This window comes from Notechis scutatus, chromosome 2 (genome assembly GCF_049901735.1).
Source record: "Notechis scutatus isolate UNSWTSFEM ecotype Mainland chromosome 2, rNotScu1.2, whole genome shotgun sequence".
Lineage (NCBI taxonomy): Eukaryota > Metazoa > Chordata > Lepidosauria > Squamata > Elapidae > Notechis > Notechis scutatus.
In genome coordinates, this window is record NC_142010.1 from 177,821,335 (window position 1) to 177,847,590 (window position 26,256).

The 26,256-nt window shown below is 38.0% G+C and overlaps 1 protein-coding gene across 3 annotated transcripts in view; it reads right to left on the reverse strand.

Moving 5' to 3' along the window:
* Positions 1–26,256, reverse strand: part of ABCA1 (ATP binding cassette subfamily A member 1) — a 117,858-nt gene that overhangs the window by 85,028 nt on the left and 6,574 nt on the right. The window contains exons 1-3 of one of the 3 annotated variants that reach the window (XM_087957501.1): positions 17,012–17,112; positions 11,413–11,551; positions 2,591–2,684 (exon numbers count right to left, since the gene is read on the reverse strand). In XM_087957501.1, the coding sequence (XP_087813627.1) occupies positions 2,591–2,684; positions 11,413–11,478 (160 nt within the window). In that variant the 5' untranslated portion in view covers positions 11,479–11,551; positions 17,012–17,112. Of the gene's footprint in view, positions 1–2,590; positions 2,685–11,412; positions 11,552–14,190; positions 14,339–17,011; positions 17,113–26,256 lie in introns of those variants that run through there. The other 2 variants (XM_087957504.1, XM_087957500.1) reach the window with 2 other exon arrangements.

The window sequence follows — 26,256 nt, forward strand, 5'->3', positions numbered from 1 at the left end:
GCTTTCACTCTAGTGGTCGCATGAAACGGGAGTCTACAACCCACACAAGTGGCTCAGGTAGTGCAGCTCATCCAGGATGGCACATCAATGTAAGCTGTGGTAAGAAGGTTTGTTGTGTCTGTCAGCGTAGTGTCCAGAGCATGGAGGCGCTACCAGGAGACAGGCCAGTACATCAGGAGACGTGGAGGAGACCGTAGGAGGGCAACAACCCAGCATCAGGACCTCTACCTCCGCCTTTGTGCAAGGAGGGACAGGAGGAGCACTGCCAGAGCCCTGAAAAATGACCTCCAGCGGGCCACAAATGTGCATGTGGCTGCTCAAACGGTCAGAAACAGACTCCATGAGGGTGCTATGAGGGCCCGAGGTCCACAGGTGGGGGTTGTGCTTACAGCCCAACACCGTGCAGGATGTTTGGCATTTGCCAGAAAACACCAAGATTGGCAAATTCACCACTGGCGCCCTGTGCTCTTCACAGATAAAAGCAGGTTCACACTGAGCACATGTGACAGACGTGACAGGGTCTGGAGACGCCGTGGAGAACGTTCTGCTGCCTGCAGCATCCTCCAGCATGACTGGTTTGGCAAGTGGGTCAGTAATGGTGTGGGGTGGCATTTCTTTAGGGGGGCACACAGCCCTCCATGTGCTCGCCAGAGGTAGCCTGACTGCCATTAGGTACTGAGATGAGATCCTCAGACTCCTTGTGAGACCATATGCTGGTGCGGTTGGTCCTGGGTTCCTCCTAATGCAAGACAATGCTAGACCTCATGTGGCTGGAGTGTGTCAGCAGTTCCTGCATTGATGCTATGGACTGGCCCGCCCATTCCCCAGACTTGAATCCAATTGAGCACATCTGGGACATCATGTCTCGCTCCATCCACCAACGCCACGTTGCACCACAGACTGTCCAGGAGTTGGGGGATGCTTTAGTCCAGGTGTGGGAGGAGATCCCTCAGGAGACCATCCACCACCTCATCAGGAGCATGCCCAGGCATTGTAGGGAAGTCATACAGGCACATGGAGGCCACACACACTACTGAGCCTCATTTTGACTTGTTTTAAGGACATTCCATCAAAGTTGGATCAGCCTGTAGTGTTTTTTTCCACTTTAATTTTGAGTGTAACTCCAAATCCAGATCTCCATGGGTTGCTAAATTTGATTTCCATTGATAATTTTTGTGTGATTTTGTTGTCAGCACATTCAACTATGTAATGAACAAAGTATTTAATAAGAATATTTCATTCATTCAGATCTAGGATGTCTTATTTTTGTGTTCCCTTTATTTTTTTGAGCAGTGTCTGTCTGTCTATCTATCTATCTATCTATCTATCTATCTATCTATCTATCACAAAAAATAAAACACAAGTGTATACAAAGTGATAAAAACACTGATTATTTTGTTTAGCTTTTAAAATTACCAATTGTTTGTATTCCGTCCTCCTTATGCTGGTCTATGACCATAAAGACAGATTTGATTGACAGTGAGTTTTCATGGTCAAGGATGAAATTCAACTTAGGTTTTTTCTGGCTTCAGTTGGACATCTTCATTGACTTACTATTATCAATATTAAAAGTTATGCAAGAGAGATTTCATCAGGCCTAGTTATCTCTGTTGAAATCCCTTCTCTATAACCAGCAAGTTTGAATTATTACAGAGAAATATACCTCAGGGTTGCTATATTTTGAAAAAGGAAATTCTGTTTCAGTAGAGCTGACTAGGACCATATTGAGCAAGTTTCTGTGTTTCACAAATTATGTGAAGCTGGCCATCAATGTAGGGAATAAATCCTGTTGAAGTCAATTAGTTTTACTTCAGAGTATGTATATGCAAGAGTTTAAGAAGGGTAATTAAACATTCCACATTGTTCTATGTCTAGGATTTCTCTGTTATGTAAGATTTATTTGCTATTTGCCAACCGTTTTCATTAATAAAAACATCCATCAAAATAGCTACAGGTAACAACACAGCTCCATCGTTTAAATAATATGTGAAATCACTTTAAAGCAGTGGTTCACAAAGTGTGGTCTGGAGACTCCTGGGAATCTCTGAGACCCTTTAAGGGAGTCTGCAAAGACAAATATTTTAAAGCTTCTCAGTTTTAATTTCTAATGTAGTAATTATTGATGGATATAACCCATAAAAACCAGAGCTCTTTGAAATCTTCAATTTTTGTTTTATAACAATGTAAAGAGACCCTGAGACCAAAATGTTTGAGAATCACTCCTGTAAGGAATCATCGTAGGGTTAGGATTGTACTACTAAGCACAGGGCTATAAAGAAACCTTCAGGGTTATGTTAGCAAGAGTTTTTATATTCTTGATAGTGGTCAAGCCAGAGGCAAATCCCTACTTTAGCAATGGCATTTGTTGACAACAAAAGCAAATTGCAATAAAAACTTGGTTTTCAGCTGCTATAGCCATATGCAAAACTGAAGAACCATCCTTTCTAGCTGAAGATCAAGTATAGACCACTCTGATGGCCCAAATCTTTTTCATGTTTCTAGGCCAGTAATAGTTGACTCCCTATGCAGTCTGCCTCTCACTTTTTTACTTCTCCTGAGCCCAAGAACTCAGGCATTTTTTAAAACTTACATTCATGTTGTTCATAAGGTGGATAAGACAGTCTCACAGACATCAGAATAAAGAAGATAAACAATGGCCAAGTGATTTCAATCAATAATTGGACCTGGAAGAGAAGAGGAGAAACAGCAAATTACTAAACATCGTTGGTATGAAGAAGGAAATGAAAATGAAAGTAGACAATAAGTAATATTATTTTTTTTTGGTAACTTCTGTGAACAAAATGTTGCTCTTTGGTTTAGCTTTTCCCAATTTGATGCCTTCCTGATGCCCTTGGATCAATTGGACTACAGGTAGTCCTCAATTTAACGACCACAATTGAGCCCAAAATTTACATTACTAAGTTACTAACATTTCAGTGAGTTTTGCCCCATTTTATGACTTTTCTTGCCACTGTTAACAGATAACAGATCATCACAGTTGGAAGGGACCTTGTAGGTCATCTAGTCCAGCCCTCCACCCAAGCGGGAGACCCTACACCATTTCTGACAAATGACAGTCCAATCTCTTCTTGAAAGTCTCAAGTGATGGCGCTCCCACAACTTCCGAGGGCAAGCTGTTTTATTGGTTGATTGTTCTCACTGTCAGAAAGTTTCTCCTTATTTCCAGGTTAAATCTCTCCTTGTTCAGTTTCCATTCATTATTCGTTGTCTGGCCTACAGGTGCTTTAGAAAATAGCTTGACCCCTTCCTCCCTGTGACAGCCCCTCAAATATTGGAAGACTGCTATCATGTCTCCCCTGGTCCTTCTCTTCACTAGACTAGCCAAGCCCAGTTCTTGCAACTGTTCGTTGTATGTTTTAGCCTCCAGTCCCCTAATCATCCTGGTTGCTCTTCTCTGTACTCTTTCCTGAGTCTCAACATCTTTTTTATACTGTGGTGAACAAAACTGAATGCAGTACTCTAAGTGTGCTCTTACTAAGGCTTTATAGGGTGGTATTAGTACCTCCCTTGATCTTGATTGTATCCCTCTGTTAATACAACTTAGGATTGCATTAGTTTTTTTGGCTGCTGCTGCACACTGCTGGCTCATATTTAGCTGGTTGTCCACTAAGACTCCAAGATCCCTCTCACAGTTACTGCTATTGAGCCTGGTTTCACCCAGTCTATATGTGTACTTTTGGTTTTTCTTGCCTACGTGGACTTTACTTTTCTCTACGTTGAATTTCATTTTGTTAGATACAGCCCAGTGTTCTAGTCTTTCAAGATCCATCTCGATCTTGAGCCTATCTTCTTGGGTATTAGCTATTCCTGCCAGCTTAGTATCATCTGCAAATTTGGTAAGTTTCCCTTCTAGTCCCTCATCTAAGTCATTAATGAAGATATTGTTAAGTGAATTTGTTGTTAAGTGAATCGTTGTAATTGTTAAGTTAGTAACACGTTTGTTAAGTGAATCTGATTCCCCATTGACTTTGCTTGTCAGAAGGTCACAAAAGGAGATCACATGAGCCCAGGACATTGTAATGGTCATAAATATGAATCAGTTGCCAAGCATCTAAATTTTGAACATGTGACCCTGCAATGGTCGTATGAAAAATGGTCATAAGCCACTTTTTTCAGTGCCATTGCAACTTTGAACAGTCACTAAATGAAATGTTGTAAGTAAATTTACTGTTGTAAGTCAAGGACTACCTATATTAATTCATGAAGCAGCCATTTTAAAGCATTTCCTGTCCACTAAGCAAGAAATGGGATGAGATGGAGGAAGGTTTGTTTGCAGCCCATATCCATTAGCCATTTCCCTCTTAAGTTGAACTTTCATATGCAATTTCCCGTTACACCTTATGTAAATTTTCTCAAGGCATCCTTTCTTTTTCATAAGTTTCCCAAATGTCAGGGGATTTTTGTTTCCTGATGCATTTATTATATAAAGAAAAATCAAATAGCCAGCATGTGCTATTTTGTTTTCAACTCTGAATAGTGATTGATCTTCTGTAAGCAGTTTTCAATACCTGTTATTTTTCAGGCTCTTCTTTGCAAACATTTTTCTCCATTTGTGCAGGCTAGAGTATTTTCAAAAATAATTTTGGATTCCTTTATAAATATGCATATATTTATATGTATTTATAACATATACACACAAAACCTTAGCTATCATTCTGGGAAGAATAGTCAGTTATTATAGTTGTAATCTAGCTATCTCAAAATGATCAGGCTAGGCCTGGCTGGTCTAGACTCAGTTTCCTTGCAACAATACGGGCATTTAAATTATCCAGGCTGTGAGTCAAATGTATTAACGAACCCTTGGAATGTCAATCCTCTCCATGTGACATAATGGAATGTATGCGTATCTGATTTCTTGTATATGCCAAATGATTATTCCAAATGGAAAAAGTATATATAAATCCACCAGAGGAAACTTTTGCAGCAGCCCTTCCACAATCCCTCTACCTACTTATGTAATTTCTGATGTTTTTCCTTCAGAAAATGTTTTCTTCGGATGTCAAAGATTCAGAATGTTAAATCAACTATTTTCATGCAAAGTAAATTCTTCATAAGCTCAGCCACACATACTGACTAACCATGGTGGGCATGCTGGTAGAAGAACTATGTTGTTCAATGTCTCTGTAGAGCATGAACATGAGGACCTAAAATTAGATAATTGACATTTAATATAGGTCCAAGTGCTGAGGATGTTACAGTAAGTCAGCAAAACCTAAACTGTAAACAAATCTCATCCTGAAACATTACATTCATTGGTGCAAAATCCTTTGCCAATAACTTATCCTTTAAAAAAAAAAAAAAATTATTCAGTTTTTCACATTAAAAACAAAAATCTCTTTTTAGTGGACAACATATTTCCAGGTCATCACCTTTACATACAAATATGACAGCAATTATACATTCATATATGCATACTTAATTCTATTATTACCTTTTCCATTCCAAATTTTCAGTAAGGAAAGAAACAAACACATTAATTCTAGCCTCTTTCATTAATCTCAATCGAAACATCTTTTTGTTTCATTTCAATTATTTCAAATATAATCCTTTAATATTTATTTTAAAAATAAAGATAAACAATATGTGATGATAATAATAATAATAATAATAATAATAATAATAATAATAATAATAATAATAATAATAATAATAAAAAAGGTTATCAATGTCTCTCCTTGCTTTTAATAGTCTATATTACCTTATTAATTTAGTTGGTTCTTTAGTCTGTCATATTCCCTTTCCATTACACATTCTTTTTATAAATTCTAGATTAATACAAATTTTAACACTAAAAAAAAAACAAGTATAGGTTTCCCTTTTACTGCTTTGAGTGTGACACCTCAATGATTAAAATATACCTTTATTCCCTCATCTTGATTCCCAATAAACCATTATTTTTAAGAAGTTACAATAATAATCATTACATCTTTTCATTTGGATTCCACAGCATATTTTCCCCCCTTAATTTTTAATAAGAGTTATCAGTATCTATATTACCCTCTTTTCTAAATATTTTTAATTGCAGAAATATTCTTATTACCCCTTGTCACCCTGCAGAATCCCCTTTTTAATTCATCAACCATTATCTCTGAAAAACCAATTTCTTTTCAACATTTTACTATTTCCGTATTTCTTTATTTCATGCACCCATTTCTTACTGCTTCTCCTCCCCCTCTTTCCCCCATATCTTTTCTCATTCCAGTTTATATCCCTCTCTTTCTTAATATCTTCTTTGCCCCTTTTCTGTTGGGTCTTTCTGCCTTTCCCGACTTCACAGGTATTCCCCCTTTTGATTGCCTTCTTAAATCTCAACTTTTTAACCTTCCTTCTTTCCCCACTTCTTTGTAGTGTTCTTTGTGTTAATTGTTTATTTAAAATGTCTTCTCCTTGAGTCGACTCCTCCTCCTATGAAGATCTTTCTTCTTGTTCTTCAATCACCATTTCCATTTTTTCTAACACAGAGCAAAATGATTCGCCTCTTTCCTGTAGTAATTCTCTCATATTTTTAAGTTCCATTTTTAATTCCCGAAGAGATATCATTATTACACACTCTTATATTTTATGATCGTTAAAGTCCACAAAAAAACCACTTTTACTTTCCTTCTTTCTTCTTTCAATTTTCTAAAGTTCTCAATTGTTCCAGCCCAGGGTCTATACCAAAAACATCAATCAATCCCACAGTCAGTCTTTCCTTGCTTTTTTTTTTATTCTGGTTCTGCTTTCACTTTCTAAGATTCTTACTTTGTTTCAATATTTCTTTAATGTCATATCCACACAAGTTCATTCAGAAACAGGATGTTTTCCTTTTTGTTTGAGCTCAAGTTTTTGTCAAAAGGTGGCACTCTCCATTATACAAAGTCTTCACCTTTTTCCCCTATTTTTTTATTTAGGGTTTTTCGAACCTCAATATTCCAGCACAGTCCAGTTTCCAATTTGTAAACTTTATTATTATTATTTTTGACAAGCTTAAGTCCAGCTTTATTTTATGCCTGTTTATTGCCAAAATATTTTAGTCCAATTTAGTTAAATCTTTAGTTCCGGCTTCTTCCTTTCCTGGTTCGAAGCCCCGCTTAGCTGTCAAAAATATTTTCTTTTTTTTTTTCCTGTCCCTTTCACCGCTCACTTTTCTTTTCTTAAAAATTCCATGTTACCTTAATCCCGGGGTACTTTTGTTTAGTTGTATCGCCCAATTGTCCCGGTTCAGATGTTATCCACCTCTTTCTTCCCTCCTGCACAAATCTTAATCCAGCTGAGTCCTCCTCTTCGGGGTGGCCGTTTTAAACCACCGCTGCAGTCGTCTTCGGGGGGGGGAAAGACCAAGCCCAGGGGGGGGATGCGGCTCCCCTCAACCTGGCTTGCGGCTTTCCCTTACTCCGCCGCCCCTCCAAGGCAGCTTCAGCCCCTAATCATTATGATCGGGGCTATCCAACGAAAGAGCATGGACCATAGCCACAGAGAGTCACGATCTACGGTCTGTCAGTGAGGAGACTCCGCCTTCTTTTACCACCAATAACATATCCTGAAGTCAAACGATGTAGAAATCGTGGAACCTAACGCTAATCTTTCACAACTGGGGATGAGCAGTCTTCACTCCCACAAGTGGTACTGTACTAACTTACAAGGCAAATTAACAATGAACAAATAGGCCAATCTGTAATCAAATTGAGAAAATTCTTCTCAAAATATCTTCAGATGTTGGGCCCGTATCCAGATCCAAATTCATGACAGCACCCACCCAAACTACTGTGCTAAAAAAGAGTATAGAAAAATCTTACACTGTTAGCATTGAGATGTTTTGTAGCCTTATTAAAAGAAACCCCAATGAGATGAAACAACATAAAAACTACAGAACAGGGGAAGCAGAATTCTCCAAAACTAGTCAATAAAAATAAACATGTTTAGAGACAACGGTATTTGAAATTAAGATGGGAAAAGAAAAAGGCCAGAAGAGAGTAAAGGAAAGAAAATTGGAGCAGCTGATATCCTAAATAAAGGGTACTCCACATTCCAATATTCTGTTTAACATAATATTTAATAGAATGTTAATAAATCTCTTATTATTATTGCAAAATCAACCACCAATGCAGCAATTTGATACAAATCTCTTATTAAAAAGAGATGTTTGAAAATGATTTTCCCATCCGAACCTCTCCAGTAAACAGCTTGGCCTGCATTTCCTTCCATCACCTCCCCAAACTATGGTGGCCGAAAGAAGCAGTATGAAAGGCACAGCTTAGCTTGACGTGTGCAACTCAAGAGTTACATCCGCACTGCTGGAAGGCATCCAGGACCAATTAGGTTCTGGCCAAACCTCCGGGGAGAAAGCAGCTTCAGAAACATTAAGCAAATAGGCCTATATACAGTGTGCCCTTCTGTAATCCAGCATCGTTTCTTACTCATTTATCCATTCAAAACTGGAGAGCTCTCTAAGAAGCTGATGACAGTTGTGGGAAGCTTAAGTAGCAAAGTACGAACTACCATCTATCTTCAGAGAGGTTTTTGATGGACTAAAGCCATGGGCAAAACTGCTGACTCCAACCTTCAGCAAATACATTACAGGTGGAGGCCATCCACATATACGTTTGCAGGGCAGAATGAAGGGGGTAACGTAGGTGAATTTTCCTTAAGCCTTCATCTTCCTAATAGTTTTTTTTTTATTAATTAGTGGCCCCACTGGGTTTTGGAGGCTGTGACATCCTTCATTCATTATATTATATACCAAATGCTACATCCCTTACATAAGCATCTGGCATAAACCACAATACGGTAAAGATAATGTCAGGTCAGCCAGCCTCTAATATTTGAATTCCAGTGCTGCACCCAAATATGCAAGCCGCATAGTTTTCACCATGACATGGTGACACCTGCTTTGTCATTTGACCTATCCTTCTTACTGCAGATACCCACAATCCCTAAAATCTTGGCTCACTTTGCAATTGACAGTTCAAATTATTTGTGCTCTTGTTAGCAAAATAAGAAGCAGAGACAAAAGACCTATGGTGGACTTAATCCAAGGACCTACCACCATTATGCCCCTCCAGCTATGTTGGACTACTGTACAGTATCCATCATATGCAACATATGTTTTTTGAGGTGATGGTAAAATAGAATCCTAAAAGCTGGAGTGCACCAGGTTTGGGAAGCTTAATGAATGTATTATCCTTCCATCCAAACTAGACCAAACTGGCCTTTGGCAGTTTGGTCTAGTGGTTGAGGCACCAGGCTAGAAAGTGGCAAATTGTGAGTTCAACTCCCACCGTAGCCATGACAACCAGATGGGTGACTTTGGGCCACTTTCTCTTTCTCTCTCAGCTCAACCCACCACACTGGGCTGTCATTGTGGAAAAAAATAGGAGGAAGGTATGTGCTGCCTTGAGTTATTTATAAAATAATAAAAGTGGGATACAAATAAATAATAAACATAAATAATTAGAATAACTAAAATATAAATCCAACATGTAAAAACAAATTTGATGCAAGAGAATAATCAGAAACAATGACAAAAATCACAAAATAAAAACTGTGTTTGAAAGGTTGTATATTATGTACCCCCAATATTGCCCAATTTCTGACAGGCACCTAAACACATTAAAACAAAAGAACTCAAGTATGTTGCATTCACACAGTAGAGTGTTTGATTCACTCTAAAATATGTATAAGAAAAGCAAGAGAGAAAGTTTCTCCTTTGCCATGCTGAATAATACTACTGTAAATGAGTTGAAAAGCAATGAGAAATTAAATTATGGATATGATCTATTTGGATCATTGCCTGTCTTGCAATTCTTGTGGTGATTTGACTACTAAGAGAGTCAGTTTTTAAGTTCTTTTCATCTCATTTGCTATGGTTGAACTTTCATAAGATTCAAATAAAGGCTGCCTCGTAGGTTGGCTTTGTATGTCTTAACCTGTATCTGGCTCCTCTGACTGTTAGTATGTGGTCTGGAATGGATGCTATTACGTAAGATCGCCAGAAGGACTTTAGTTCCCAGAGCTAAAAATCTTTCCTCATAACATAGTTCAAGAAGCCACTGTTAACTAAGAGAGCCTATGGGATAAAATTGTCAAGTACATCACTATGAAATTCTTAGGTCTGCACAGTGTCCAACTATGCACACTGTAAATGGGAAATTAAAGAGCACAATAGCACCATCGTTATTTTCATGTCCAGTCTCATGAGAGCCTGAGGAAACTAATCAGAAAGGACCTGTCAGAAAAGACTCAAGAACAACTAAGTGTGGATAATAGCTTTGACCTAGCTATGTTCCTGTCAATAACGCTATTCAGATTTGCATTGGAAGACTTCCTGTGCTATTCTGAAGAGTACCAAAGAGGTTGTGTTAAGTATTTACTCTATTAAGTCCACTCTGTTTTCCAAGCAGTACTAGCTTATTGAAATCTAAAGTAGTTTCAGTGCAAGTTTTATTCAGCTTCTCTCTCTCTTAAGCCACAGCAATGGAAGGCCTTGAATACCCCAGTTTAAATTACTGCTAGAATTGCTGTAATAAAGACATAACCTGCTTAAGCCAGACATCCTCATTCTAATGTCCTCCATATCTATAGTTTGCACCATAATTTCTAACCAACTCAAGCACTGGAATTCAGAAAGTTGTAATTAACACAAAGCAGCAGATTGGGGTTGTTGATGTAATAATTCCTCTGCTTTTTCCAGGCTTAGCATATACAGGTTTCACAATGTGTAGACTAAGCAGTATGGCACATCTATTGTACTACTTGAGCCATGGTTAGAATACAGTATTGCAGGCTAACTCTGCCCACAGCCTGGAGTTTGTTCCTGACTGGCTCAAGATTAACTCAGCCTTCCATCCTTCTGATGTCAGTAAAACGAGGACCCAGATTGTTGGGGGCAATATGCTGGCTCTGTAAACCATTTAGAGATGGCTGTAAAGCATTATGGAGTGGTCTAAGTGCCTTTGCTATTGTGACTTGTGACTATGCCTCCATTTTTACTCTAAAGCATTCATGGAGAAATGGCAAACTTTTGAGCTTACCTTTTCTTTTGCTAGACTGATCAGAGCAAAAATGATTCCTACAGCTGAACTATTAAAACAGTTTTTCTAGATGTTGAACTAAGAACAAGTCTAGTTTCTCCGTGCCCCGCTTGCCTCCTATCTGCTTTTACTGAAACTAAAAGATAACTTCTTGTCTCATACTTAACCTCCAACACACCATTTATTTCTTTGAAGAACCTCTGTATAAACCCTCTAATTCACATCATAAAAATATAACCAGATCAATGGGAGTCTTACATACTTGTGTCCAAATGGTGTATTTATGGAGTGAAATAGGATTGCCTGAGCAGGCTCAGTTATGGAATTCTTAAAACACAAGAGTTGGCTCTTTTGTCAGAACAAAGCAATGGTGTGATCTTACCGTTTGCCTTCTCCTATAAGTGAAATTCTTCCATAGTAGCAAACCCAGCTGCGTCCAGAATGCCATCTTCCCTCCGTACACTCCAGGAGCACCAGCGATGGCAACAGCACACAGCAGAAACCCTGTGGCTGCTCATCAACTAGGAAGAACAGAAAAGAGATTAACAGCCTCAAAAAAAAAAAAATCCTTTTAAACAGCAACCTGTCCTCCCCAATGTTTCAATGGTTGGTTCCCCTTTTTTATCCCTACCAAAAGCAGGATTGTCCTCCAATGCTTTTCTCAAACATCTCCTTGTGGCAGTACCATCACCAATGCCTTTCCCTTGCATAACCAATGATGTGCTTGCCTCCCAGTCTCAAGATGGAAAAACAAAAAATGGAAAACCATTGCTGTCTCAGCAAACCTTTTGCTTGTTTCAAAAACAAGGTTAGCTGAGCTGTGGTGGCACCACGGTTAGAATGTAGCATTGCAGGCTAAAAACTCCCCACAGCCAGGAATTCAGTCCTGACTCAGCCTTCCATCCTTCTGAGGTCGGTAAAATGAGAAGCCAGATTGTTGGGGGCAATAGGCTGACCCTATAGACCAGGGGTCTCCAACCTTGGCAACTTTAAGACTTTGGACTTCTGGGAATTCTGGGAGTTGAAGTCCACAAGTCTTAAAGTTGCCAAGATTGAAGACCCCTGCTATAGACTGTCCAGAGAGTGCTGTATAGCACTGCGGAGCAATATATACGTCTAAAGTGTTATTGCTATTGTTATTGTTTTCAGTGCCTCTCAATTAGTTGATAACTGCATCCCTCCATTATATGCAGAAGGGAAACAGAATCTCTCTCTCTCTCTCTCTCTCTTCAAAAACAACATGTGAAACCAAAAGTCACCCTTGTCTTTCTGTCACAACAGACTGAAATTTTGTCAGTGCCTCTCCCAACAGTTATTACATAGCTGATAATGATCTATCTGCTCTTTCCAAACAAGGAGTCATCTCTCTCTCTCTCTCTAGCTAATCGTTGAGCCAGCCTGCATTCAGCTATTTGTGCTCCCCATTTTCTTTCTCCTCTCCTGGTCCGCAGAGCTGTATTGGTGTGAAAATGCAACAAACCTTTCAGCTGGCCTCTTAAAGAGCAGTTACAATGAAAGAAAGCAATGTTCTGACGCTGCCCTTTAAGCGGAAAGCTTTGGGTCTCACTTCATATGTGTTTACTCATGAAAACCTAGGATCATCAAATGTTTCTTCTTCAACACCCATTATGAGCCCCAAACTGCAGTTTCCTTAGCCGTAATTCTTCAGGGTTCTAGAAAGCTCTGCTACCTTCAAAATCCTTTTTTAAAAAATTAGTAGCAAATACACATAAATATATGTATAATTGACTCCTGGAAGATAGATGGACACGTATCTTCCAGGAGTCAAGTGTTTATAGTATCTATACATGTAGGCTTTTTGGTGATGGTTTCAGGAGTAGCTTCCTTGGCGGGGCAGATCTGGTTGTTTTTAAGTAGACAAAAGCAGCGCCTGGCGCCAAGGTTTTCTTTTTCTTTCTTTCTTTCTTTCTTTCTCTCTCTCTCTCTCTCTCTCTTTTCAGAAGCTGAGAGTGACTGACAGCACTAAGACTCAAGGTCTCCCAACTCTTGACAAAGGGATAGAGCCCTATTCATTATGAAGAACCTGAATTTTAACACTCCATTATAGGTTTTATTAGTTGCTTCCGTTATTTCCTATCCCAGCAAAGGCTGTGAGATATGTTGTCAATCCCTGAAGGTTCTCTGCTGTACATGCTAAGCTTTTTTTTTTTAATAGTATGTCTAAACAATGAATATCTTGGGTCACCTCATAATCAATTCTTCTCCCTGTTGGTCCTCTCTCACACATAGAGACATTATAAGAGATCAGATCCAACAAAAATAGCAAGAGTTTCTCGTCATAATATTTGGCAGGCCAACAGTCTGAACAACATTGAGTCGGGACAATAACCACAAGTTAGTGTGGCCTTGTTTATTTTAGAGTCTTACCTTTTAATTGAAAATTCTGGGAAGTTTATCTATGATCTCCTGCCCCTGAGTCATAAGCTCTGCTACAGCTGGAGTAATAACACCCAACCCAGTCTCTAATATACAGGTTGTCCTCAACTTACAACCACAATTAAGCCCAAAACCCGTGTGGCTAAATGAGAAATTTGTTAAGTGACCTTTGCTCCATTTTATGACTTTTCTCACCACATTTGTTAAGTGACTCACTGCAGTTATTAAATTAGTAACCCCACTGACTTCACTCGTCAGAAGGTCGCAAATGAGGATCACATAACTCTGGGACACTGCAACTGTCATAAATGTGAACCACTTGTCAAGCATTCAAATGTAAATCACATGACCATGGGGATGCTGCAATGGTCATAAGTGTGAAAATGGTCATAAGTCACTTTTTTCAGTGCCATTGTAAGTTTGAACAGTCACTAAATGAGCTGTTGTACACCAAGGACTACCTGTCCTTGATTGCTTCATGTTCTGGCTCTAAAAAACAATATAGGTACCTTCTAAGAACAGAAACTCTGTAGGACTGACCCAACCTCTCTGCCATAGCTTCAGGTTCAAAACTGATCTTGCATATTAAAAGATTAAAAGATTCCCTTCTTTTTATTTTTTCATGGGAAAGATGCATCTTGATAAGCACTGCAAACATGTAATTCTGAATCAATTTGTTTAAAAACCTCCCAGAAAGATTTATTTCTGGCCTTTCATAAGAATCTAAAACTAGTTATATCATCCCATTGGTGGTGCTCATTACTTTTGCTTTTGCAATTCTGTATTTTGGAGCAGAGCAGAGGTGGAAATTAAAATTAAATTGGGATAGCTATTCTTTCTGAGTTCAGCCCTGTATTAAGCAAGCATTCAACAGCCTTCGGGAAGGACGGTATCGTTATTTTGCTCTCTGACTGAGACAAAAAAGAGAGACCTGTATGAGGAGAAAACCTTTCCCCTAGAAAACAATTATTTAATCAGTGTTTAGACAAACTTATAAAAGCCCAAGAGGAAAATGTTATTTCTGACTCTTGAAGCAAGTTTAATCATGTTTGGAACCTGCCTCTTTCCCCAACCATCACTCTTGTGTGAAACTATCATTTTTTAAAAAAAACTCATTCCTAGGAAACAGTATTTTTATTTTATTACCTATAAACCCTCTCCCTGACCCTCTAGTCAAAAAAACCAAGCCTTTCCCTTCCAAAGATTAAGTACAGTTTCAATTTGGCTCACACAGTCCAGAGCTCATCCCTGCCATCTGGAAGGAAGGAGCTGGCAGATTTATAGTCAAAAGTATAGAAAAATCTAGATGGTAGGATAAGAATGCATTTTGTGGAGTGCTGTGGTTGTGCAACCACCCACAATTGCATGGATTTGCCCCAATAAGACTTTCTGCCTGTTCTGACTATTTAATAGGCCTCCATCTTCTGGGGATATGTACTTGTTAATTTCATCTGCATCTTTTAAGCCCTTGCTTCTTCTCCCTTTTTCTAGCGGAATAAAGCTTGAGGGCCATATTGGCACTCAAATACAGCTTGTTGTGCTCTTTCTGATGTGGTGTCCTTGTCCAGAGAACAGATTCCTGTTTCTAGGGGGAAATTAGCTGAAGCTCTTTCATAATCAGGATCAAAGGTTGGATCTAGCTTGTATTGCAACCAGTATTTGACTTGAAAATAATTATGCTCCCAAATCACTGATTTTAACTCCAAATATATTGTTAGCTAAATCAAAGCTACTAAGAGACCAAGAAGTGCTGTCACCAGTCCAGTTTTGCACAAACTGCTATAAAGAAAAGAGGGAGCCCCAGTCCCCAAAGTTTTATTTCTGTGCATTGCTATAAATTCTCCATGGCTCTAACTTGGCTCTCATTCATACATATGCAAACATTTACCATTAATGTCACATGATAATAAACCAAGGCTATCCAACCAGACATTTTGATTGATTTATATGTCATTGATTAATAGGTTGATTATCTGTCATTGACTAAAAGTCTGTAGAGATTCTCAGTCATCCAGGTCATGGTTGTCCCAAAGGTGCTTTTTAGGAGGCAACTGGACTTTCTCGTTTTTCTTTTGAAGACGTTTAGCTTCTCATCTTCCACTATCCTGTCAGAGCTGAAGAAGCTTCTTGGATGAGAAGCGAAATGTCTTCAAAAGAAAAACAAGAAAGTTCAATTGCCTCCTAAAAAGCACCCTTGTCATTGAGGTGTTTTTTTTTAAATTCCTAGTGACATATATGGATACATTTTCTTCATAAAAATGCTGAATAGTTAAAAGATACTGATGCAGGTATGAATCTGATGAGTTGCAAGAGATTTCTGAACTCTGGGCAATCAGATTGACCTTTGCTATTTGTAAAAACTGCTTCACTGCTGTAGCTTATGTTAGTTTTGGCTAGAACCATAACTTGCTCTTAGAATCAGGCTTGGAAATCCTGCCATCCCCTTAATTCACGATCAATATAGTCTGCACTTTCTCAAATTTCAAAAAAAAAAAAAACATCTGAAAAAAGGACTTGAAGAAAAGATCCTGCCATATCTCAAATCTGTACAATCTTTAGAATTTACAATCATTCAGGTCTACTTAGTTTCATCAAGGTGGCTGGCTCATATGAACTCTCTTTTTTGGTCAAGGATGACTGAATACCTGCCACTAGGCATGTTCATTCTAGTAGAAACGGAAAAAAAGAAGAATTTATGAGTCGCCTAATACATTTGCCACATTTACTTAAGATAGCTGTGTTTGGAAGGCAAATTTGTTCACACCAGAAATGTCTGCGGCTCATGGAGATTGTTTTTGGATTGAACAGGTGTTTACCCTGTTCCAGAAGCCCTAAAATGAAACCACAGAGTGCTATCAAAAGTCCCAGAGACATTTAAAAGCAAGCAAGTTCTAGATTTTCCTCTTCCAAACAGGCTAGTTAGACAATTGCATGCATGCATACACATATACAAAAGCATTCTATATTCAGTTCCTCTACACCAGAGCAAGCAATCTAATACTGCCATGTTTTGTTGGGCTGTAACTACAGACATTTCACTAGCAATACTGAAATACACTGTTCGCAGAGCCTAAAACATCTGGAAGATACTATTCTCTAATTCTGCTGTAACTAATCCAATGGCCTCAATTGGGGAGGATGTATACACAATTTGGGCATCCTCCAGATATTCTGGGAAGACAACAGGAAATTATGGAAATTGAAGATATTGTTTTGAGCATAGCAACTTGGGTGGAAGTGGTGTGGAATTGTCTTAAAAGAATCAGAATGATTAAAAGAAAAAGAAACCTGTCAAAAAGCAGGCTTTTTCCCCTATCGCATGTAAAGGAAAATGCAAATGAAATCAATCAAGCACTCCAAACTTTATCAAAAGAAAAGAAAAAAGGAGGCAGAACAATTGTACAGCATGAAATACTAAACAGGTATCAAAGCCTTCCTCTGTTTCATATTCAAAATGTATAATGTTCTGTGTTAGTCGTTACATTCCACTTCTGCATGCGGGTCAGCTAAAAGGATAATCATCAGTGAAATAGAATGTCAAAGAACAAGCAAACCCCAAAACCCATTAAGATCGAAAGGCTTACCCAAAGCTGTAAAGCAATTTTAAATCTTCAACTAGTAGTACGGCCAACTGGAAGAGCTCACTGACAATGCACTGGGAAGAACTGCAGCCCTGCGTGTGTCACAAGTGTCAGAGGTGGAAGTGAACTTTGAACCTAGAGTTCTCTGGCTGAGCTGTTATCAGATAAATAAAGTGATGATATACTCAGCTGTTTTAAGAATTTCCAGAATTGAAGACGTGGTGGGCTAACCAGATTTGTGTTGTTGTTTTTTAAGTATAACCTTCTATATAGATTTAAATTTTGTTCTGCAATCATTCATCTAAACTTTGAAATACTATAGTTAGATAATCAGAACTTACTGCTGACTTTTAAGCTTTTTCACCTGAGTTTCCACTGATCAAATGGTTAAGGCACCAGACTAGACACCAGGAGATTGTGAGTTCTAATCCTGCCTTAGGCGTGAAAACCTGCTGGGTGACTTTGTGCCAGTCACTCTCTCTCAGCCTAATCCATCTCACAAGGTTGTTGTTACAAAGAAAAAAGGAAGAAGGAGGGTTATGTTTGCCACCTTGAGTTATTTATAAAAAATAATAAAGTCAGGATAAAAATAAAAATAAATAAATGCAACAGTCAAATACTATATATAAGCTTAGTGTTTGGCGCCTTGCAATAATCCCCAAGCTTTATTTATTTATTTGACAGTCTTTATAATTTGCCCAAATCCCAAAAGGGCAGTGCACAACACAGGAAATAAAACCTTACAGACACAAACACGAGGGAAGCAATTAAAAACAATTCATATAATCCGAAATACCTATGACAGACAACTACAATCAAGTCAGCTACAATGAAAGCTTGTTGAAATAAGGCAGATTTAATTTGCTTTCAGAATGCAAATGGAGGTGAGGGGATCTGCACATACCTCTGGTGGGGAGAAGTTTCCAAAAAGTGGGGGCTACCATAGAGAAGATCCATCCCCAGGCCATTTCGTTGACATCTTTGCCTTATTTCTACTTCTATAGAAGCAAGCTGAGCATTGGGGGAATCTCAGAATGCTTGCCTTGCCATCTGTGTAAGGCACAAGGAACCAGAACACCATGATGAATAGGCCAAAGCAGCTTTATTGTTGTTCACCTATTTTACAAGAATCTTGATAGGCTGACTGCATTTCCTTGGGAACCGTGGCTTCACTAGAGTGGCCTATGTCATTTCTTCCCATAGAGCCAACTCCATAGAACACCTCTTTACTTCCCCCTTCTTCTCTAGCCAGTGATATCAGCACAACCTGAATGGGCTCTGGGACACTACCTGATGCACTGCAATAGATGAAGACAGGGTCCATAGTTAAGATCCTGGTTTTGTGAACCTGATATTGTGAGCTGGTAGTTGAGCTCTTCTGCCAAAGACAGTAGGCACACCCATGAAGAGGTGATGACAGCCATCTATGCTGAAGTATCACCATATTATTTAGCCTTCTCACCCTGTACTTCTGTCTTTTTTGGCCAACTCTGCAGAAGAACCTGACAGATATATGCCAAAAAAAGAAAACAGGCTTCAGTTTATTGGTCCAATGTTTTGGGTTTTTTTATATGGTACATTTTATCACATCTTTACTCCAAGGTGGAACTCACCTGGATCTCTCTGGTGGTGTGTCCCTGATGCGACTTTAACTTATTTAGCGTGGTCACACACACTCTGCTAGAGAGAAGTTCCCTGAGGATGGACTCCAGCACAAACCTGAAAGCTCAGAAGACAAAACCTCTAGTCCCAGTGACCGACCCAGATTGGATCCTACCTTAGTCATGCTTAACTTCACATTCTTTGAGATATTTGTTACACACGTTTGGGAGGGTTACCAGTTGATGCCCAACAAAATCACCATTGCATTTTTACAAACAAAAAAATTCAACATTACTAACCAGACCAAAGGCACCACTGTTAACAGCTTCTGCATCAACAGTGATAGATATAGTTTATCAGCTATATCATCATGTCTTATAGATTAAAAGAAAAAAAGATTGACAACTAATTCAGAAACCAAAAATTAAATGGGAACAGAAAGAATTCCTTTCCCTAAAAGGAAAGGATGTTTTCTTTTTTCTCCTTTTTGGAAATTTGTTTCAAGCTTAAAAGTGTTTGTGTATGTATGTGTATTATATTTTTATGTAGAAGGCCAATCCATATATTTAGCAGAAACAAGTGGACATGCCTGTCTTGCACTGACCATTTTAGGCAAGAGGCCAAGAGTTTGCTGATGTATATGTGCCTTGTATATATGTGGCAGGGATGGGATTCAATTTTTTTAACAACCGGTTCTGTGGGCATGGCTTAGTTGGTAGGCATGGTTTGATGGTCATGTGACTGGCTGGGCGTGGCCAACTCAACATCACTCACATTGAGGCATGCATCTCCTCGCCTGGCCTCTCATGACTGTGGGGATGCTGCAACAGTCGTAAGTGTGAAAAATGGTCATAAGTCACTTTCTTCAGTGCCACTGTAACTTTGAATGGTCACTCCACACAAGCAAAGTACCAGCAAAGGAGGAAAAAAAACTCCAGAAGAATTCCAGACACAGGAAGTCTAGTCCTGCCAAGAATGTAATAAGAGTTAACGGAGAGGCAGTTTCTGTAAGCAACACCAGAATATTTCCTTCCTGCCTTCCTTACAGGATTAGGCCAGTAATTTCTTCTAACAACCAGTTCTCCAAACTGCTTAGAATGTTAACAACCAGTTCTAGCAAATAGGTACGAACTGGTAGAATCCCACCCCTGATATGTGGGTCTATTTCATTTTTTTCCTTGTATTTACTTCTTCTGATTAAAAAAAAACCTTATGCAGTTATATGTCAATATTCTTTGACCAAATGTTAGATCTAACATTCTGAGTAACATTTACCCACCAAAGAAATCTTTGAGGGAAAAGCACCAGTTTGCATGGTTCCAGTGTCTTGTCTTGATCCATAATATTTGAATAATGCAAAGCAGAAATGAAAGAAAAGGAAAGCATGTTTTGACAAGCAAGGCATCAAATTGGAAACTATTCACTGGTAGGCAGTTCTGAAGATTTTGATACCTTCATCCAGGTGCAAGAATGTTCTTTCTTTGCCATGTCCCACTTACTCAGATTAAACTAAAGGAGCTGTAGACAGCAAGCTTTACAGGATCAAATACAGAAATATGGTGACACAGGAAGTACATCCAGAGATAAATGCAGTCATTGGGATCCAGCCCAGAAATATATATACAAATCGACAAATTCTTTAGGATTTCTGATAGGAGGTCTTTCCACCCAGCAATATCTGGAGGAACCAGGAACTGAGTTTGAGATCTTCTAGATGCAAAACATCAAACATGTTACCAAGATAATCCAGAACATGCCAAAGTGCTGTGCTGTATCTTTCAAAACTCTCTTAGGAAAGACAAACAATATGGTAATTAAGGAAATTATTTTGATTCTCAGTTAGAAATTGGGTTCTGTGCCTCTTGAATTTCTGGCATCCAGTTAGCTAGATGAATCTAACCCTGATTGAAACTTCTAACATATGTTGTAATTCTGTGCCTTAACAGATTTACATACCCTTTCTGAGAAACTGAGAAAAAGAAGCAAATCTGAAAGGGTATACATTAAGTCTGGATATCTATGCCCTACAAAATCATACTTTTTCTATCTCAGAGCTCGTAACATGAAAAATGAGCAAATGTGCTTAATTGGATTATGAGCTCACCACAGGCTGAAGGACATTCAGCTAGACAAGCAGCACTTCCATTGATATTCTCTTTTAGCCGCATACTATTATAAAACATCCAGGTGCTTTTATATATTTCATAAAATAACTGAACTTTCAAATTCCAAACATTAACCAGTGAAAATGAGAGATCAACATTTGCCTCAAAGAAGACAGCTTATATTCAAGAAGTACTGTTTTTAAGATGTGGGCACAGGGGTTGCTTGTTTTTTTTTTTTTTAGTCAATTCTTTCTTCTACATACAAAATGAAGAAAAGGGACATTTCCTCTAGTTGAACCTTTTGTATTGTGTGTGTCTGATATGATCTCTTCCTTCAAATCATTATAAGGCCAGAAAATGTTATATCTTCCACATTAATGGGTGGGTCCTACCCATTTCTTCCCCTAATATCAAAGGAATGTTGAATCATAGACTAGGGACAGGAAAGGATTTGGAGCAGCATCCGATCCAACCCTGCCTTCCGCACATGGAAATTTACTGCAACAAGTTCCAAATTTAAACTGTTTCTCTGTTATGAGAAAGGAAAAATATAAGTCAAAGAAATGCAAATATCTTATAACGATCTGTATATAAATATATGCTGTCTAAATTGTCACCATCTTGAGTTTAGGAAGGAATTAACTAAAAAAAAAAAAGGAATAGCATGTTTGAGAAAGTCACATTGACGGTTCTTTGACAGGAAAAAGAAACCAAACAAACAAATTTTTAAAATGCTTGGACAAACTTTTTTTTTAATTGCCATATCATAACCTTATATTAAAGGCATCTCACACCCAGGATACATGGTAGATGAGAATCCCTTTACAGCTATCTTCAAAATTTTGGTTAATGTATTTTTCAAAATAATAATATTTACAGAAGAGGCAAATTGGAGCAGAGACATATCTTGTAATGAATTTTTGGCACAATATAGTACCAACACACAACCTTATCTACTCATATGCAGTGAGGCTTGTTGCTTGAGATATAAGGCTGGAACACAAAATGTACTCTAACTTTAGTAACAGTTCATGTCCTCCCTTTCGGGAATATCCGATCAAAGTTTCAACTTCACATTCTGTGCCTTTTTAAAAAAAATGAGAATTGGCCTTTCGGGAATCCCTGCTGAATATTGTGCCCTCTGGTGTAAAGCTCTCCAAATGATTTCTAAAAATTCTACAACGGTTGGTCAGTTTTCCTCTCTCAAAGAGAGTCTTGAAAAAGAGGCAAAACGATGAAGAAACATATTTCATTTCAGACGGTAATTGTAAACAGTTTCTCAGACACAAGAAGATCCTAAACCCTGAGTTTGCTAAATATTTTAAACATCAGCAGCAAATTCTATATAGCATTGTTTTGGAGTGGGAAAGTTACATCAACAGTTTGTATTATAAAATGACACACAGAGACACCTTGAAATCCAGCCGGACATATGAAAATATGGGGGCAATTGGATAAAGTGTGACCCTGTTCTTAATGGCTAATTTTGAGTTTTGTGCCATAAAATAGAGGTATACTCTAGGGCACTAAAGGAAGAAATAAAAATCTGTCCTGTAACTTGGGAGGATTATCCTGGACCCCAGAGGTTAGGTCACTGGTTACATTCTTTTATTACCTTCCATATTGAGTTAATAGATAGTTATTTGCCTCAGGGGAAATTAAACATTGCACTGCACACAATATGCTCTAGGGATATACAGAGGTTAAAGGGCAACAACTACATTAAGAAGAATCCTATAGGATTGCAATCTATCAGCTCATTCCTGTTTAAGTCTTAAATATGCAAACCCTTCCTTCACACACCAAGAAGTACATCCTGTTTGGCAATACTGATCAAATATATAAACAGATCAAGAAAAGCTAAGGACAGGGGCTTTGAAGAATGTGAGTCATCACTTTGGACTTCTGTATGGAAACACTGCAATATCTACAGCTGCCTGGCTCATGGATGTACTATGTATCTACACAAAGGTCAAAATTGTATAACTCCAAGCTATTTGGAGGCCCTTCTCGGCAGCCTCTTAACTTGCCCTCAGCAAAGGAGAACTTCATTTATTTATTTGATTTTTATTCTGCCTTTATTACTGTATAAGTAACTCAAGGTGACGAGCATATCTAATACTCTTTCCTCCTGCTATGTTCCCCACAACAATAATCCTGTTAGGTTAGTTGGGCTGAGAGAAAGTGACTGGCCCGAAGTCATCCAGCCAGCTTTCATGCCTAAGGCAGAACTCGCAGAGTCCCAGTTTCAAGGCTAGCATCTTAACCACTCCACCAACCTGGGTCTCATTATTAGAAGGGAAATTATATGGCATTTCCAGTGTAATTTCTCCGTCCTCCATCTTTGGCCTTCAAAAGTTGAATCAATTGCCTACAATCTTCTCCACTGGTCCTTCTAATTCAATATGGTACAAGCACTTATTTATACCCATATTAACCAACCTATTATTGGAACACAGACAGTATTCTTATCCTCTGAACAGATAAATCAGTGGTAATCTCCAAGAGGCTGGTTTTTATTCAAGTACCATTGCAATTCAACATGCAATCTTACTGCTTTGTTGCAGCCACGTGACTAGTGCTACTGTAAAAAGTTTTTAATTTTAACCATTTTTAGTTTAGTTCTTTGGATAATGTACATTATGTAATCGTTTATCATAAATGCATGCATGTTATTCTCTTTAAGTATCATATAATGCCAATACCCAAGCAATGTTTTTGCATTTCTTGTACTATGAATGTAAACCCAGCATTGTCTAGAAAACAGTACAATATTTTTAAACACCTCACACTTTCTTGTTCTGCCCTGCACTGTTCTGTTTTCAAACAGCAGATTAGGTAGGATGCAAACTAGTTGCACATGGTTCAATTAATTACATTAATTAAATTAACTAATTAATTAATTAACTACATTAATGTGAATGCATCATTTTTAATGAGACACTGGTTCCACTTTAAGGGACAAAAGAAATAATACAAAATAATTGGTAATGTTATGTATGAAAATGAACATTCCAACTTGATGGGTGGATTATAGTTTACCATAGTTTCATAACTTTCCCAATTAATCCTCTAAAACTTCTATTTGATTTGTTTTAGGGCTTATTTATCCATTCAGCCTGCTACAGGTGTAAAAATTATCTGACTTCATAGAAGGCACTAGATGTGATTTTTTTTTTTTATTTCTACTGCACTCCTCCTGTTTTCTAGAAGAAAAGTCAGAACCTGATCTAAAGAGAACTCTGAACCTTATGGTCAGCAGATGCTGAGTAAAGTTTATTTTTCCACAAGAATGTTCCTGAAAACTAGCTCAAACCCATCACATCTAGAAAAGGATTCTCTCCACAGTCACGCGTTATCTTTAAAATCACATTAACTCTCTATCAGAGTCAACAATGTGAAGGAAAAAACCCTCAAATAATTTAAGAATGATTTCCAAGCAGTATTATAAAGACTCAAGTGCTTTCACCAAATGAGCAATGCAAAAAAATTCAAAAGTAGCAAACTTTTTTCCGTTTGCCAATCAGATGCTGACAAAACAGAAAAAAGGATTAAGTAACATCCAAGTTTCTCATATCTAACAGACAACTTCTTTGTCTCTTGAAAGTCATCAAAAGATTATTTCAAAACAATTATTTGCATCAGCACTATTCTAAAGATAGTGCTCTATATAGGGTGTTCAGTACATCTCACATGATGGCTTTATTCCTTCAGTAAAGCGTACCAGATAAAAAGATGCCATCACATTTCCAAACACAATTTGTAGTCATGCAAAGCATGAGACAGCAAAGGAATGCAAGAATTGATTGAGATTTCCAGGGAATTTTTGGAGATGTACACATGCAGGACTTCTGCAGCTGATGCAAATGTATTTTCCTTCAAAGGTGACCAAAACTCTAAAGCAGAATAATTTTAACAAAACCAAAAATAGTTCCATCAAATACCAAACTGATCTGATATCATTTATGTTCAGAAGACAAAGCATATTCCCGTTGGATTATGGGTTCCAAAAGTTGAATAAATACCACTAATTTCCATTGGGATGCATATTAATAAATTAATCCACACTTAAAACCTTGGAATATTTTAAATAGTTCCAAACAGGCTGGTTTCTACTTGCAACAGAGAGACAATATTCAGAGTGAGGAAAAGTTGTAAACCAATTTTTGGTAGGAAAAGATGAATTGCAGATTCCTAGATCACAGTAAATAAAAAAATGATATTTTTTTAATCCCATGTATTTAATGCAAACATAAAGGGGCAGTGGCTCAGTGGTTAAGATGCTGGGCTTGTTGGCTGGAAAGCCGGCAGCCCATGTTTGAGATCCAAGTGCCACATGATGGGGTGAGCTCCCATCCTCACCCCAGCTCCTGCCAACCTAGCAGCTCGAAAGCATTCAAATATGAGTAGATAAATAGGTACCACCAGCACACCACTGACAAGTCAATCAAACATATATTTATGAAACCATAAGCAACACACACACACACACACACACACATTAAACCATACACTCATTCCATCAGATTCATTACAGTATATGAATCATACCAACTATAACTTCCAACAAAGTTCCAACAAAACTGATTTCGGAGGAGGTGTGAATCCTTTGGTACAATCTTTATGATTCATAGTTCAAGAGACAAATTTCCATTAGTACCACTGCTTTTACTTAAACGAATAGAGGCCGTTTCCAAAGCTTACATAATAGCCTTTAGCTAATGACTAGATTTCTATCTTGTCTACCTTCCTTGGTATGAAGGAAGGCATGATGTCATATTCCACCTTAAGCATATCGAAGTAACATAGATGTGATGAATTATGGAGTACTAATCCTGAAAGTGATGTGAAACTTGTATATGTATTATCTTGTGTGCTCATTATAAAATTACATTTTTGCTACAACAATCTATGCCAATTCCAGTGTACTTTGCTATAAATATATGATATATACAGGCACTTTAAAGCCTTGAGGAGAATTCACTAGTGATTATATGAACATTATTTTAAGAATGGCTCAAAAAACATTCTGCAGGTAGTCCTCGACTTACAATAGTTCATTTAGTGACTGTTGAAAGTTACAACAGCACTAAAAAAAGTGACATGACCATTTTTCACACTTAAGATCGTTGCAGCATCTTCAAAGTCACATATCCAAAATTTGGATGCTTGGCAACTGATTCATATTTATGATGGGTTGCAGTGTCCAGGGGTCATGGGACCAGCCTTTGCCATCTTCCAATAAGCAGAGTCACTGGGGAAGGCAGATTCACTTAACAACTATGTTACTAGCTGAACAACTGCAATGACTTACTTAACTGTGGCAAAGAGGTCATAAAATGGAGCAAAATTCACTTAACAAATGTTTCACTTAGCAACAGAAATTTGAGGCTCAATTGTGGTCATAAGTCAAGGACTACTTGTATTGCAAGAGGATTTTTTTTCAAATGATTTTTTTTTCAGTTTTATACTCCCTTGTGAGGTGGATCAAAAAGCTTTACAGCTGACTGAAAATTTGAGTTAAGTTCCATCACTGTTGTT